We start from the raw sequence: 13625 nt of genomic DNA, 5'->3' as shown, positions 1-13625 counted from the left end.
TATATTTTTCTCAATTTTTGGTATTTTTATCTTAGGGTTTTGAAAGTCAAAATTACTATTAATTAATTCACATCAATGCATTGAAGATATACAATGCCAAAAAAATATAACTTTCAAAGAAAAGAACTTTCAGAGTGAGCTAATGAAACCAGCATCAACATGTTGCAAGCTGAGCGAGCAGGCTCTGACATGCCCGGGCTTGATTCAATTGTTTTATCTTGGTTCTCGCCTGTTCACACTTTTTCATCTCAGTTTGTGTTAGCTCGTCATATTCTACCGTGTTTCCCAAAATTAGCATTATGGCTCAGCGGAAGTGTATTAATTCGCCTGACAGTTTCTGTTATATTTGTGGTGAATATCCTCAAAAAGAAGGGTGGTTTGCATTTAAAGGGGTCGTAGAGAAATTTTTAGGCAATAACAAAGACCCTGACTACAAAGAAATCGTCGGACGAATGCTGAAAGCATTTCAAGCTTTAGGTTGCCTGATGAGTTTCAAAGTGCATTTACTCCATTCCCACCTTGACAACTTTCCTGAAAATTTTGGGAGCTGTGAGTGAAGAGCAAGGTGAACGATTCCACCAGGACATTAAAGAGATGGAAAGAAGATACCAGGGAAGAGGGAGCATTGCAATGATGGCAGACTACTGTTGGACGCTTCAGAGAGACATTCCAGATGCTACTCACAAGCGTAAATGTACCAAGAGAAGCCTCACAAGGAAGAAGAATTGATTTTAGTGTGTTAGTGAGCTCATTGCAGTTAAAAAATGATTTTCATGAAACATTTGTAATAAAAAATTAATTTTATGAGTCTATTTTAATTTATTTTGAGGTATTGTCTTATTTAACATAGTTACTTAAATTGTAAGAAAACGTGTGTCCTATGCCAAAACGGAGGTAATTTTCGGATTCAGCGTGTTTAAAAACATAAAGACTACGTGGAATAACCAAAACAGCTCTTGAAAAAATTTTTTTTGCAGACCTGTGTAATAGGTGCAGATATTCTGCAGTGTGAAAAACTCAACAAAAGTTCATTGTGGGAACTGAAATACCTGGGCCTCAACTAGTGCACTAGGTAGCATTTGGCTCTAGTAAATTGACAACAAGCTGAGTGGCTCTGAGCTCAGTGTGATGTCGGCACTGCAAACCATAACAGACACCAGAAACACCATTTATTTTTTTGAACAAATCTGCCCGATGGTGTTTATAACCTGTATGTTTTCTGTAGAGAATAGGGAGCTCTTGTGGCACCCCATGAGTCCAGTTGCCACAATAGCATTGCCTTCCTCCCGGGGGGGGTGATGTCATCCCTGGATGCAAGGAGGGATTCCCTAATCAGGTAACAATTACATGCAAAACCTTCCTGACTTTAGACCAGAAGGGGGAGCTCTAAACCGGCTTCAGGGGAGCTTCCCTATAAATTGTGGCCTGGGGTGGGGCTAGAGGAGAGTATTGTGTGTGTGTGGAGGCAAGAAGAGAGGAGCCTGGGGTGGGGAGCTGTGATTGGGCTCACCTCAAGATGAGGCGCTTAGAGACCGGACACCGGAGTCCATGGTGGTGAGAGGATTGCATACCCAGCTACCGAATCCGGAGGGCAGGAGATCCCAAGTCTCCTGTCCCCAACTGACACCCGGAGGCAACACAGCAGGTCAGGAGCTTGGGGCTGCCAGTGAGAAGGCAGTGCCCATGACTGGCTCAGGCTGTCAGTCATATGGGTTGGGTGTACAGACACTGAGAGGACTTGTGCAAAGCTTCTGGCAGCAAGGGTCAAGAGTACAAAGTGCAGAAGGAAGGCCTCCGAACCCACCTTCTTAGGTGGATCGGAAGTTGCTTCCAGGCTGCCAAGATCCCATCATCACCTCTTATCTGTACCCTGGACTGTACCTGTATTTCATCAGTAAAAGGTAAAGGAAACTGCCACCCTTGTGTTCCTCAATCATTACCTGCACCATCAGTCCTGCACCCCATCGTTTACCATCCCTTACCAACTGTACCAGGTAGCCCTGGGGCCCCGCTCCACCTGTGGGGAGCAGAACAATCCAAGCTGCATAACCATCAGCCCCAGTGGTTCCTTTAAGCAGCGTCGGCCATCCTGGCCGAACACCACAGGTGGCGTCACAAATTATCCGTTAAAGACTTTATTTCCACTTTCATTCACACCCCCTTTAACTGGACGCCCAGGGACATGGACCGGGTCACTGCCACTGTGACCACCCCTTTAAGTACCACCGGACCCGGTACCAAGTACTCCATGGTCCTAGCGGGCGCTCCACTCTTCTCGCCTCTCCTTATGATAATTTGTCCAACTTTCTTTATTACTTTGGCGGTCTGCCCATTTAGACTAATATAGTTTAACGTGAATGTATCTTTGCTTTCTTTCAGGTACGCAAGACCAGTTTTAAAAGATCCAGAAAATTGTGCAGCAGTTCTCAACAAGAAGACCTGTCAAATGGAAGTTAAGCGAAAGGACAACTCCGGAGAAATGTGCGAAGTTGATTCTTGGGTCGCTTAAATTTGATGTTCATATTAAAATAAGACCAATAAATTGGACAACGCATAATATGTAGCATGGAATAAAATCAAATATTAGCATAAATAAATCTTACTGTATTCAGGCTGCAATATATAAAATATCAACACTTCAGTAATAGAAGGGGTGAGTATATAAAACTTCCATTCTTAACAATGAATTAAAAATAAGCAAACTTTAACCACATAGATTTCTGTATGTTCTCAGCTTTTTAAGGATATCAGTGATGTATCACTCACAGCCAGTCTATATAAAAATGTTAAAGGAAAGGTGACTTAAAAAAAAACCATTTTCAACAACTTCCACTTATAAACACTAGGGGGAGCAGCTTCTGAAATTTGCCATGAAAACCTAGTGTACAATGTACAACTAGCTCACATTACAACTGCAGTAAATGTGGGCGGGGTCTGGTCACATGTGTGACGTCTCCTCTCCTCCCCTTCTGGGTGTTTGCTAAGGAATAACAGAGGATGAAGTTTAGGGTCACAGTGAGGAGCTATTTTGTTGGTGACTGCAAAGTGATACTGACAAGTACACTTTCACCAGGGCTGGCCGGCAGCACCGAATCAGTTAGTGCTGCTCCCTGTATCACAAGCTGGGGTTAGATACGTGAGGTGTATCACTTGTACAATTAGATACGTTTAGAGTAACACACACTAGGATTATATAGAGAACCATTTGTAGTTTATCACATGATGGGATTAGATATTGGGCTCAGCGGAGTGTATCACACAGAATGGGATTAGATACACTGACCCCTCTCCGTCCACTTCTATGGGGCCAGTGATGTAATGTGTGACCCCGCTCCATCCGCTATATTACTACTTCCATAGAAGTAGACAGAAGTAGATACATTACACCACTGCTCCCATAGAAGTAGAGAAAGCGGTTATTACACATTACACCACTGCTCCCATAGAAGTAGAGAAAGCGGTTATTACACATTACAACACTGTTCCCATAGAAGTGGACAGAGTAGAGTCACACATTACACTACTGCTCTCATATAAGTGGACGTAACAGGGTCACGCATTACATCACTGCTCCCAAAGAATTGGACGGGGCAGGGTCACACATTACACTACTGCTCCAATAGAAGTGGAAAGAGCAGGTTCACGCATTACACCACTGCATCCATAGAAGTGGACAGAGCAGGGTCACACATTTCTAACACATTTCTAAGGGAGCAGTAGTGAAATGTGTGACCCCATTAAATATTATTTTTTGGAGGGGGTAAGGCGGGCAATTAATGTGTGGCCTCTCTCCGTCCACTTCTATCAGAGCAGTGGTGCAATGTGTGACACTGCTCCATCCACTTCTATGGGAGCAGTGGTGTAATATGTGACCCCGCTGTGTCCACTACATTACTGCTACCATAGAAGTAAACAGAGCGGGTTCACACATTACTCCACTGCTTTCAAAGAAGTGGACGGAGCGGGTTACATATTAAATATTCAGTGGGGTCACAGAAAAGCATACTTCATAACTATGCAGCCTTTACACAGTAATATTTGTCCTATTGATCCCCCTAGATTCCCATATAGTTCTCCATATAATACAATGGGCCCCATATTGCCTTCCATGTGCCATCCTCTATTCCATGTTTCTCCCCCATCACATTCCATGTCTCTCTCAACATCACATTCCCATACCTCCCAACCGTCCCGGATCCAGCGGGACTGTCCAGATTTTGACAGTCAGCCCCGCGATCCTGGGCAGGACATTAATTGTCCCGCACTGGTTGGGAGGTAATGTGATATCACCCGGTCAGCTGAGAGCTCCCTGAGTCCCTGCACAGGCTGCATCAGCAGAGCAGCACACCACGTAATGGCTGCTCTGTGCGAACAGGACCTATGATTAGGTCACAGGATGGGAGGAGTCAGGGATCACATGATAGATCGGGAGGACCTCCGTGTACAGGACTCTGCTGGTTGCCACGGCGCCAGAGGAGGGTAAGTGTATATGGGTGAGGCCAGGAGGTGTTTACAGTGTGGATGTAGCAGAGCCGTGTGTGTACGAGGTGTATGGATCGGAGCAGCGTGTGAAAGGTGTATAGAGCTGAGTCGTGTATGTAAGACGTGTACGGAGCGGAGCCGTGTAAGTAAGAGGTGTACAGAGCGCATCCGTGGGTGTACAAGGTGTACGGAGCGGAGTCGTGTGTGTAAGACGTGTACGGAGCGGAGCCGTGTGTAAGAGGTGTACGGAGCTGTGTGCATGAGGTGTACGGAGCGCAGCCGTGTGTGTACGAGGTGTACGGAACAAAGCCGTGTGTGTAAGAGGTGTACGGAGCCATGTGCATGAGGTGTACGGAGCGCAGCCATGTGTGTAAGACGTGTACGGAGCGGAGCCGTGTGCATGAGGTGTACGGAGCGCAGCCGTGTGTGTACGAGGTGTACGGAGTGGAGCCGTGTAAGAGGTGTACGTAGCTGTGTGCATGAGGTGTGCGGAGCACAGCCGTGTGTGTACGAGGTGTACGGAACAGAGCCGTGTGTGTAAGAGGTGTACGGAGCCGTGTGCATGAGGTGTGCGGAGCAGAGCCGTGTGTGTACGAGGTGTACGGAACAGAGCCGTGTGTGTAAGAGGTGTACGGAGCCGTGTGCATGAGGTGTACGGAGCACAGCCGTGTGTGTACGAGGTGTACAGAGCGGAGTAGCATGTGAAAGGTGTACGGAGCGGAGTCGTGTGTAAGAGCTGTACGGAGCCATGTGTACAAGGTGTACGGAGCGGAGCCGTGTGTGTACGAGGTGTACGGAGCGAAGCCGTGTGTGTATGAGGTGTATGGAGCGGAGCCGTGTGTGTATGAGGTGTATGGAGCGGAGCTGAATGTGTACGAGGTGTATGGAGTGGAGCTGTGTGTGTATGAGATGTATAAAGCAGAGCCGTGTGTGTATGAGGTGTATGGAGCGGAGCAGTGTGTGTATGAGGTGTATGGAGTGGAGCCATGTGTGTACGAGGTGTACGGAGCGGAGCCATGTGTGTATGAGATGTATGGAGTGGAGCCGTGTGTGCGGAGCTGTGTGTGCAAAGTATACGGAGCGCAGCCGCGTGTGTATGAGAAGCTATGTGCGGCCAATATACAGTATGGAGCATCATGTGCAGTCATTATACAGTATGGAGCATCGTGTGCAGTCATTATACAGTATGGAGCATCATGTGCAGCCAATATACAGTATGGAGCATCATGTGCGGTCATTATACAATATGGAGCATCATGTGGGGCCAGTATACAGTATGGAGCATCATGTGGGGCCATTATACAGTATGGAGCATCATGTGCGGCCATTATACAGTATGGAGCATCATATGCAGTCATTATACAGTATGGAGCATCATGTGCAGTTATTATACAGTATGGAGCATCATGTGCAGCCAATATACAGTATGGAGCATCATGTGTGGCCATTATACAGTATGGAGCATCATGTGTGGCCATTATACAGTATGGAGCATCATGTGTGGCCATTATACAGTATCGAGCATCATGTGCGGCCATTATACAGCATGGAGCATCATGTGCAGCCATTATACAGTATGGAGCATCATGTGCAGTCATACAGTATGGAGCATTATGGAGCATCATGTGCTGCCATTATACAGTATTGAGCATCATGTGTGGCCATTATACAGTATGGAGCATCATGTGTGGCCACTATACAGTATGGAGAATCATATGCAGTCATTATAAAGTATGGAGCATCATGTGCAGTCATTATACAGTATGGAGCATCATGTGCAGCCAATATACAGTATGGAGCATCATGTGTGGCCATTATACAGTATGCAACATCATGTGTGGCCATTATACAGTATGGAGCATCATGTGCGGCCATTATACAGTGTGGAGCATCATGTGCAGTCATATAGTATGGAGCATCATGTGTGGCCATTATACAGTATCGAGCATCATGTGCGGCCATTATACAGCATGGAGCATCATGTGCAGCCATTATACAGTATGGAGCATCATGTGCAGTCATTATACAGTATGGAGCATCATGTGCTGCCATTATACAGTATTGAGCATCATGTGTGGCCATTATACAGTATGGAGCATCATGTGTGGCCACTATACAGTATGGAGAATCATATGCAGTCATTATAAAGTATGGAGCATCATGTGCAGTCATTATACAGTATGGAGCATCATGTGCAGCCAATATACAGTATGGAGCATCATGTGTGGCCATTATACAGTATGCAACATCATGTGTGGCCATTATACAGTATGGAGCATCATGTGCGGCCATTATACAGTGTGGAGCATCATGTGCAGTCATATAGTATGGAGCATCATGTGCGGCCATTATACAGTATTGAGCATCATGTGTGGCCATTATACAGTATGGAGCATCGTGTTTGGCCATTATACAGTATATGTGGCCATATTTTTTGTTTATAATTATTCTTTATGAACAGTGTGATCAGCAGTGCTAAATGGGTGTGGTTGGGACGTGGATATGGGTGTGACTAGTGAATGGGTGTGGTCAGAGGCGTGGCCTAAAATTTGCCGCGGTGCGCAACGATCTCTCCTCCATCACATTCCATGTCTCTCCCCTCATCACATTCCATCTTTCTCTCCCTTATATTCAATGTCTTGCCCCATCACATTGCATGTCTCTCTCCATTATATTCCATGTCTCCCTCCCCCTCATATCCCATATCTTTCCCCATCATATTCCATGTCTCTTTCCCCATCACATTCCATGTCTCTTTCCCCATCACATTCCATGTCTCTACTCCATCACATTCCATGTCTCTCTCCCCATCACATTCCATGTCTCTCCCCATCACATTCCATGTCTCTCCCCATCACATTCAATATCTCTCTCCCCATCACATTCCATGTCTCTCCCCATTCCATTCCATGTCTCTCCCCCTCATACCCCATGGTTCTCTCCCATCACATTACATGTCTCTCTTCCCATCACATTCCATGTCTCTCCCCCATCACATTCCATGTCTCTCTCCCCATCACATTCCATGTCTCTCCCCATCACATTCCATTTCTCTACCCCATCACATTCCATGTCTCTCCCCATCACATTCCATGTCTCTGTCTCCATCACATTCCATGTCTTTCCCCATCACATTCCATGTCTCTCCCAAATCAAATTACATATCTCTCACAATACATGTCTCTCTCCCCATCACATTCCATGTCTCTCTCCCCATCACATTCCATGTCTCTTCCCCAACACATTCCATGTCTCTCCCCCTCATATCCCATGTCTCTCCCCATCACATTCCATGTCTCTTCCCCATTACATTCCATGTCTCTCCCCATCACATTCCTTGTCTCTCCTCCATCACATTCCATGTCTCTGTCCCCATCACATTCCATGTCTCTGTCCCCATCACATTCCATGTTTCTCTTCCCATCACATTCCATGTCTCTCCCCATCACATTCCATGTCTCTCCCCATCACATTCCATTTCTCTACCCCATCACATTCCATGTCTTTCCCCATCACATTCCATGTCTCTCCCAAATCAAATTACATATCTCTCACAATACATGTCTCTCTCCCCATCACATTCCATGTCTCTCTCCCCATCACATTCCATGTCTCTTCCCCAACACATTCCATGTCTCTCCCCCTCATATCCCATGTCTCTCCCCATCACATTCCATGTCTCTTCCCCATTACATTCCATGTCTCTCCCCATCACATTCCTTGTCTCTCCTCCATCACATTCCATGTCTCTGTCCCCATCACATTCCATGTCTCTGTCCCCATCACATTCCATGTTTCTCTTCCCATCACATTCCATGTCTCTCCCCATCACATTCCTTGTCTCTCCTCCATCACATTCCATGTCTCCCCCATTACATTCCATGTCTCTCCACATCACATTCAATATCTCTCTCCCCATCACATTCCATGTCTCTCCCCATCACATTCCATGTCTCTCCCATCACATTCCATGTCTCTCCCCATCACATTCCATGTCTCTGTCTCCATCACATTCCATGTCTCTCCCCCATCACATTCCATGTCTCTCCCTCATATCCCATGTCTTTCCCCATCACATTCCATGTCTCTCCCAAATCAAATTACATATCTCTCACAATACATGTCTCTCTCCCCATCACATTCCATGTCTCTTCCCCAACACATTCCATGTCTCTCCCCCTCATATCCCATGTCTCTCCCCATCACATTCCTTGTCTCTCCCCATCACATTCCATGTCTCTCCTCCATCACATTCCATGTCTCTCTCCCCATCACATTCCATGTCTCTGTCCCCATCACATTCCATGTCTCTCTCCCCATCACATTCCATGTCTCTGTCCCCATCACATTCCATGTTTCTCTTCCCATCACATTCCTTGTCTCTCCTCCATCACATTCCATGTCTCTCCCCATCACATTCCATGTCTCTCCTCCATCACATTCCATGTCTCCCCCATTACATTCCATGTCTCTCCACATCACATTCAATATCTCTCTCCCCATCACATTCCATGTCTCTCCCCATCACATTCCATGTTTCTCTTCCCATCACATTCCATGTCTCTCCCCATCACATTCCTTGTCTCTCCTCCATCACATTCCATGTCTCTCCCCATCACATTCCATGTCCCTCCCCATCACATTCCTTGTCTCTCCTCCATCACATTCCATGTCTCCCCCATTACATTCCATGTCTCTCCACATCACATTCAATATCTCTCTCCCAATTACCTTCCATGTCTCTCCCCATCACATTCCATGTCTCTCCCCATCACATTCCATGTCTCTCCCCATCACATTCCATGTCTCTCCCCATCACATTCCATGTCTCTCTCCCCATCACATTCCATGTTTCTCTCCCCATCACATTCCATGTTTCTCTTCCCATCACATTCCATGTTTCTCTCCCCATCACATTCCATGTTTCTCTTCCCATCACATTCCATGTCTCTCCCCATCACATTCCATGTCCCTCCCCATCACATTCCTTGTCTCTCCTCCATCACATTCCATGTCTCCCCCATTACATTCCATGTCTCTCCACATCACATTCAATATCTCTCTCCCAATTACCTTCCATGTCTCTCCCCATCACATTCCATGTCTCTCACCCTTTACATTCCATGTTTCTCTCCCCATCACATTCCATGTTTCTCTCCCCATCACATTCCATGTTTCTCTCCCCATCACATTCCATGTCTCTCACCCTTTACATTCCATGTCTCTCCCCCATCACATTCCATGTTTCTCTCCCCATCATATTCCATGTCTCTCTATTTTTTAAATGATAAAAAAATCGGCATCTTCATTTTAAGTTTTTCCTCTTCAGATCTTCTTCTTCCAGGTTTGCCCTGTTGACAGGGCGTGACTGGCCACGTTATGCTGATAGACTACCGGCTTCATGTAGTTAGGCAGTGGCTGGTCAATCAACAGGACATTGGCAGTCACACCCTGGCAACAGAGCAGAAAAGAAGCAGCTGCTCTGTCACCCCGATGTCACCAGAAGCCAGAGAATCACAGTCAGGACCAATCCGTGACCGCTCAGAGCCGGTGTAGATTGGCACGGGCACAACAGACAGGTAGTTAACCACTACCTGCCTGTAAGTTATTAAGTCCATGAAAAGAAAAAAATAGTTCCTGATAACACCTTTAATGGGAACCTAGCAAAGAAAGGCTATAGTGCTAACCACTGAGCCACCTTGCTGCCCATCTTGCAGCATGTGCTTTATCATCATTCTCCCCCTTTTATTAAAATCAGCTCTCAGGTATAAGGGGCATCACCAGGGCAGCAGTCATGGCCGAGCACTCCAGCGTATCCATGCCCTGGCCTCCCATTACATGAAAACATTGTCCATCACTTTGCGTACCTGTGGCTCCACTTTCTGCGCCGTCAGGGTCACCTCTGTTTCATTGTAGGCTCCCATCAGTTGATGTTACAAATATTGAGACAAATTCCTGTTCAACTTTCCAATAAACAACTTTACTGTTTCCTTAACGCAGCACATCCATATTCTTCACAGCATTAACAGTAAGATTCACATTACTCATCTCTACTTCTTTCCCTGCGCTTTCCTTTCTGCCACACAGCACACACCCGGGTCGGACCATGCCGCACGGTTCCTCAGAGTCCTCCCAATTCAGCTCTGCAAAGGTTAGTCCTTCCTTAGCCTGTTTTGCCCCAGGCAAGAGAATTTCTGCCTCCGAAGCTAGTTGATACTTGGCGAGCGACCTGCCATCCTGTACTGTGCTTTGTGATGACCCAGCGTACTCCTGTTCCACGCTCACTGCATCTGGGAGTTCCCTCAGCGGCCGTTTTGCCCTGGTATTGAGGGCATCTGCCCAAGCTATAAGCTGCCACATCATGGAGCTACCTGTGTCCCTGTCCTGTCAATGCTTCTGTCTTATTTCTCCTTTCCCGCTGCTGTACTGGCCTCTGCTGTTCCGGCCCGAAGCTAAGGATGACTGGGCTTCTCTCTTAATAAACGTTCCGTGGTTGCTGCTATTATCCTGGGCACTCAAGCCCGTGTGGACTGTTTGGGCACCCTGGCCCTTCTCCTCCAATGAGGAAGTCCTCCCTTTCTTAGCTGCTGCTGACCGCTCCTACATTAACTAGTACCTAACTATGTGAAACTCCTTTCTAGTACTATGTACACTATTCTAAGGTACTCCATCTAGTGGGCAAACTTGAGTAACTGCACTTACTCTATACACTATATCTAGCAGCATTACAACAGTATAAAATTACAAACATATACATTAAGCAAGACACGGTAATACACATAACGGTATAGCAGTAACATTGTATAGGCATGGTAATACACTAAATCGTGTAGCAGGACCATCATATGTTAACAAATATGCAAACACTGGCACCGGGACGAAAGAGAAAGGCAAAGGTATAAACGTAATATATCATACCCCCTACATTTCCCCTTCCCTTTAATTTGGTCATCTCAGACCAAGTACCACATAAATCTTTATTGTTACAACTTATACTCCATGCAGGGAGGCAACATGAGGTAGTCCTAATGTTAATAAGAGTGACTCATTATGAGTCAAACCTACAAAAAAATGGTGCAGCACTGTCTGTGTTGCCAGAACATAATTCCTGGTTCCAGAGGTGTAGCTAGGGTTTTGGTCCAGGGGGGGCGAAGCTTCTGAGTGGGCCCCTAACCAGGTAACCTTGATTACAATTCGGTGATGCACCCTTATACTGGAGGAGAACCTCAGCAGATGACCGCACTGTTACTGAAGATAATCTCTATATAAAGACCAGTATTGATATTACCGCCATATGGTCAGTGGTAGATACCAGTCCTACAGAACATATAAGAGATTACAGCACAGTTACAGATAATGTCTTACCGCTGACGTCCTTTCTGATGGAATCGTTCATTTTTCCCGTCTTTTCTATCTGGCCCAGACCGACATGACAACTTCTTCCAGCCAGGATTCGTCTGCAGAGAATACAACAAAGACACATTTCACTTCTCATATTCCAGCCCCATCACCATCTACTACCAACCTGCACAAACTTCTCATCCTGCTTATACCCCAAGACTGAGCCGTGCTGCCGTATGTGTCCCTATTACTGCACCTGATACCCCAATACTGAGCCCCTGCTGCCGTATGTGTCCCTATTACTGCACCTGATACCCCAATACTGAGCCGCTGCTGCCGTATGTGTCCCTATTACTGCACCTAAGACCCCAATACTGAGCCTCTGCTGCTGTATTTGTCCCTATTACGGTACCTGATACCCCAATACTGAGCCGCTGCTGCTGCCGTATGTATCCCTATTACTGCCCCTGCTGTGTGTTTCTGTGTGCCCTCTAAATTCTAAAGCACCCCTCTATAATATAGTAATGCCGGGTGCAAGTGCCCTAGAAAACAGTGCCCATATTTTGCCCCTAGAAAGTGCCCACTTTACATTTAATAATGTCCCGAGTCTCCCCTGTACAGCTCCCCTTTACACAGCATGATGCTCTCTTATACACAGTATAATGCACCCACACAGTATACTGACTCCTTAGTAGCCCCCAAACTGTTTAATGGCTCCAACAATGTATAATGACCCCTGTGGAGAAACGGGGTCAGTGGGTGCTCTCGTCCGCTGGCCCGTCTTTAGCAAGACTGCATGGACCACGGCTCATACCACTGAACGCCCGCTCTATCTCCCAGTGGGCAATAGACTACACAGACAACACAGGGTTAAGGTAAAACAGTGTGGCAATACTTTATTGAACCGCAACACACAATAGCAAACAGAACAATCCCACCATGGCTGGGATTGCTTGGTTACATGGGCGCATATAAAAGATCACTGTGTCTCCACCTATTTCCAGTATGAGATGATGTCAGAGCTCCCAGGGTCACTATTCCACCTGTGATACACACACAGAGAAGAGGTAACGACAAGCATAGGGGGATGACCAACAACTGTCCATAGAGTCCATTCAAGGTCCAAAGCCAGTTGACAGCTACATGGGCGCATATAAAAGATCACTGCGTCTCCACGTATTTCCAGCATAACCTGATGTCAGAGCTCCCAGGGTCGCTATTCCACCTGTGATACACACATAGAGAAGAGGTAACGACAAGCATAGGGAGATGACCAAGAACTGTCCATAGAGTCCATACAAGGTCCAAAGCCAGTTGACACGAGAGTCACCACCTGACTTATCTGACCATCTCTATTGAACCAGGCGACCAGCAGGTCCCAATCCTGGCTTTCTCCAAACATATCTATGGTTCAGAGATGGTCACTAGATCAGATCTGTGTCCTTCCAACAGGAGCCGAAAATCCCTAGGTTTCCTATAGAATCATAGATCAGTGTCCCTCGTGATGGTGCCATGATGAATTGGCTGCAGTCCTTTCTCTTGTCTGTTGGGTGGTTTGCAAAATGTCCGGCTGGTAGCTCTGTGTTACTTCCATCTCCCAGGATGTGATCTCTGAGTCTTTTTATACCCAAGGCATGTAAGCTATTTTTAGAATGACCTTCAGTCCAACATCAAGATAAGGTAAACAATGGTGATGGGATTAAGTAGCACTATTAGCATATAAGCACACATCAATAAACAAAGCTTAACACACCCTATGTACAGTCACTATTACAGACTTAAGGCCCCTTCACATTTAGCGA

General features: G+C 46.3%; 1 protein-coding gene across 1 annotated transcript in view; it reads left to right on the top strand.

Annotated features, from left to right (window-relative positions):
* Positions 1-2712, top strand: part of LOC138667754 (beta-microseminoprotein-like) — a 28222-nt gene extending 25510 nt beyond the window's left edge. Inside the window, exon 4 of the mRNA XM_069755850.1 lies at positions 2380-2712. Within this exon, the coding sequence (XP_069611951.1) occupies positions 2380-2509 (130 nt within the window). The 3' untranslated portion in view covers positions 2510-2712. The remainder of the gene's footprint in view (positions 1-2379) is intronic.
* The last annotated feature ends 10913 nt before the right edge of the window (positions 2713-13625 follow it).

Source organism: Ranitomeya imitator, chromosome 2 (assembly GCF_032444005.1).
Source record: "Ranitomeya imitator isolate aRanImi1 chromosome 2, aRanImi1.pri, whole genome shotgun sequence".
Taxonomy (NCBI): domain Eukaryota; kingdom Metazoa; phylum Chordata; class Amphibia; order Anura; family Dendrobatidae; genus Ranitomeya; species Ranitomeya imitator.
This window is presented reverse-complemented; position numbering and strand designations above follow the sequence as displayed.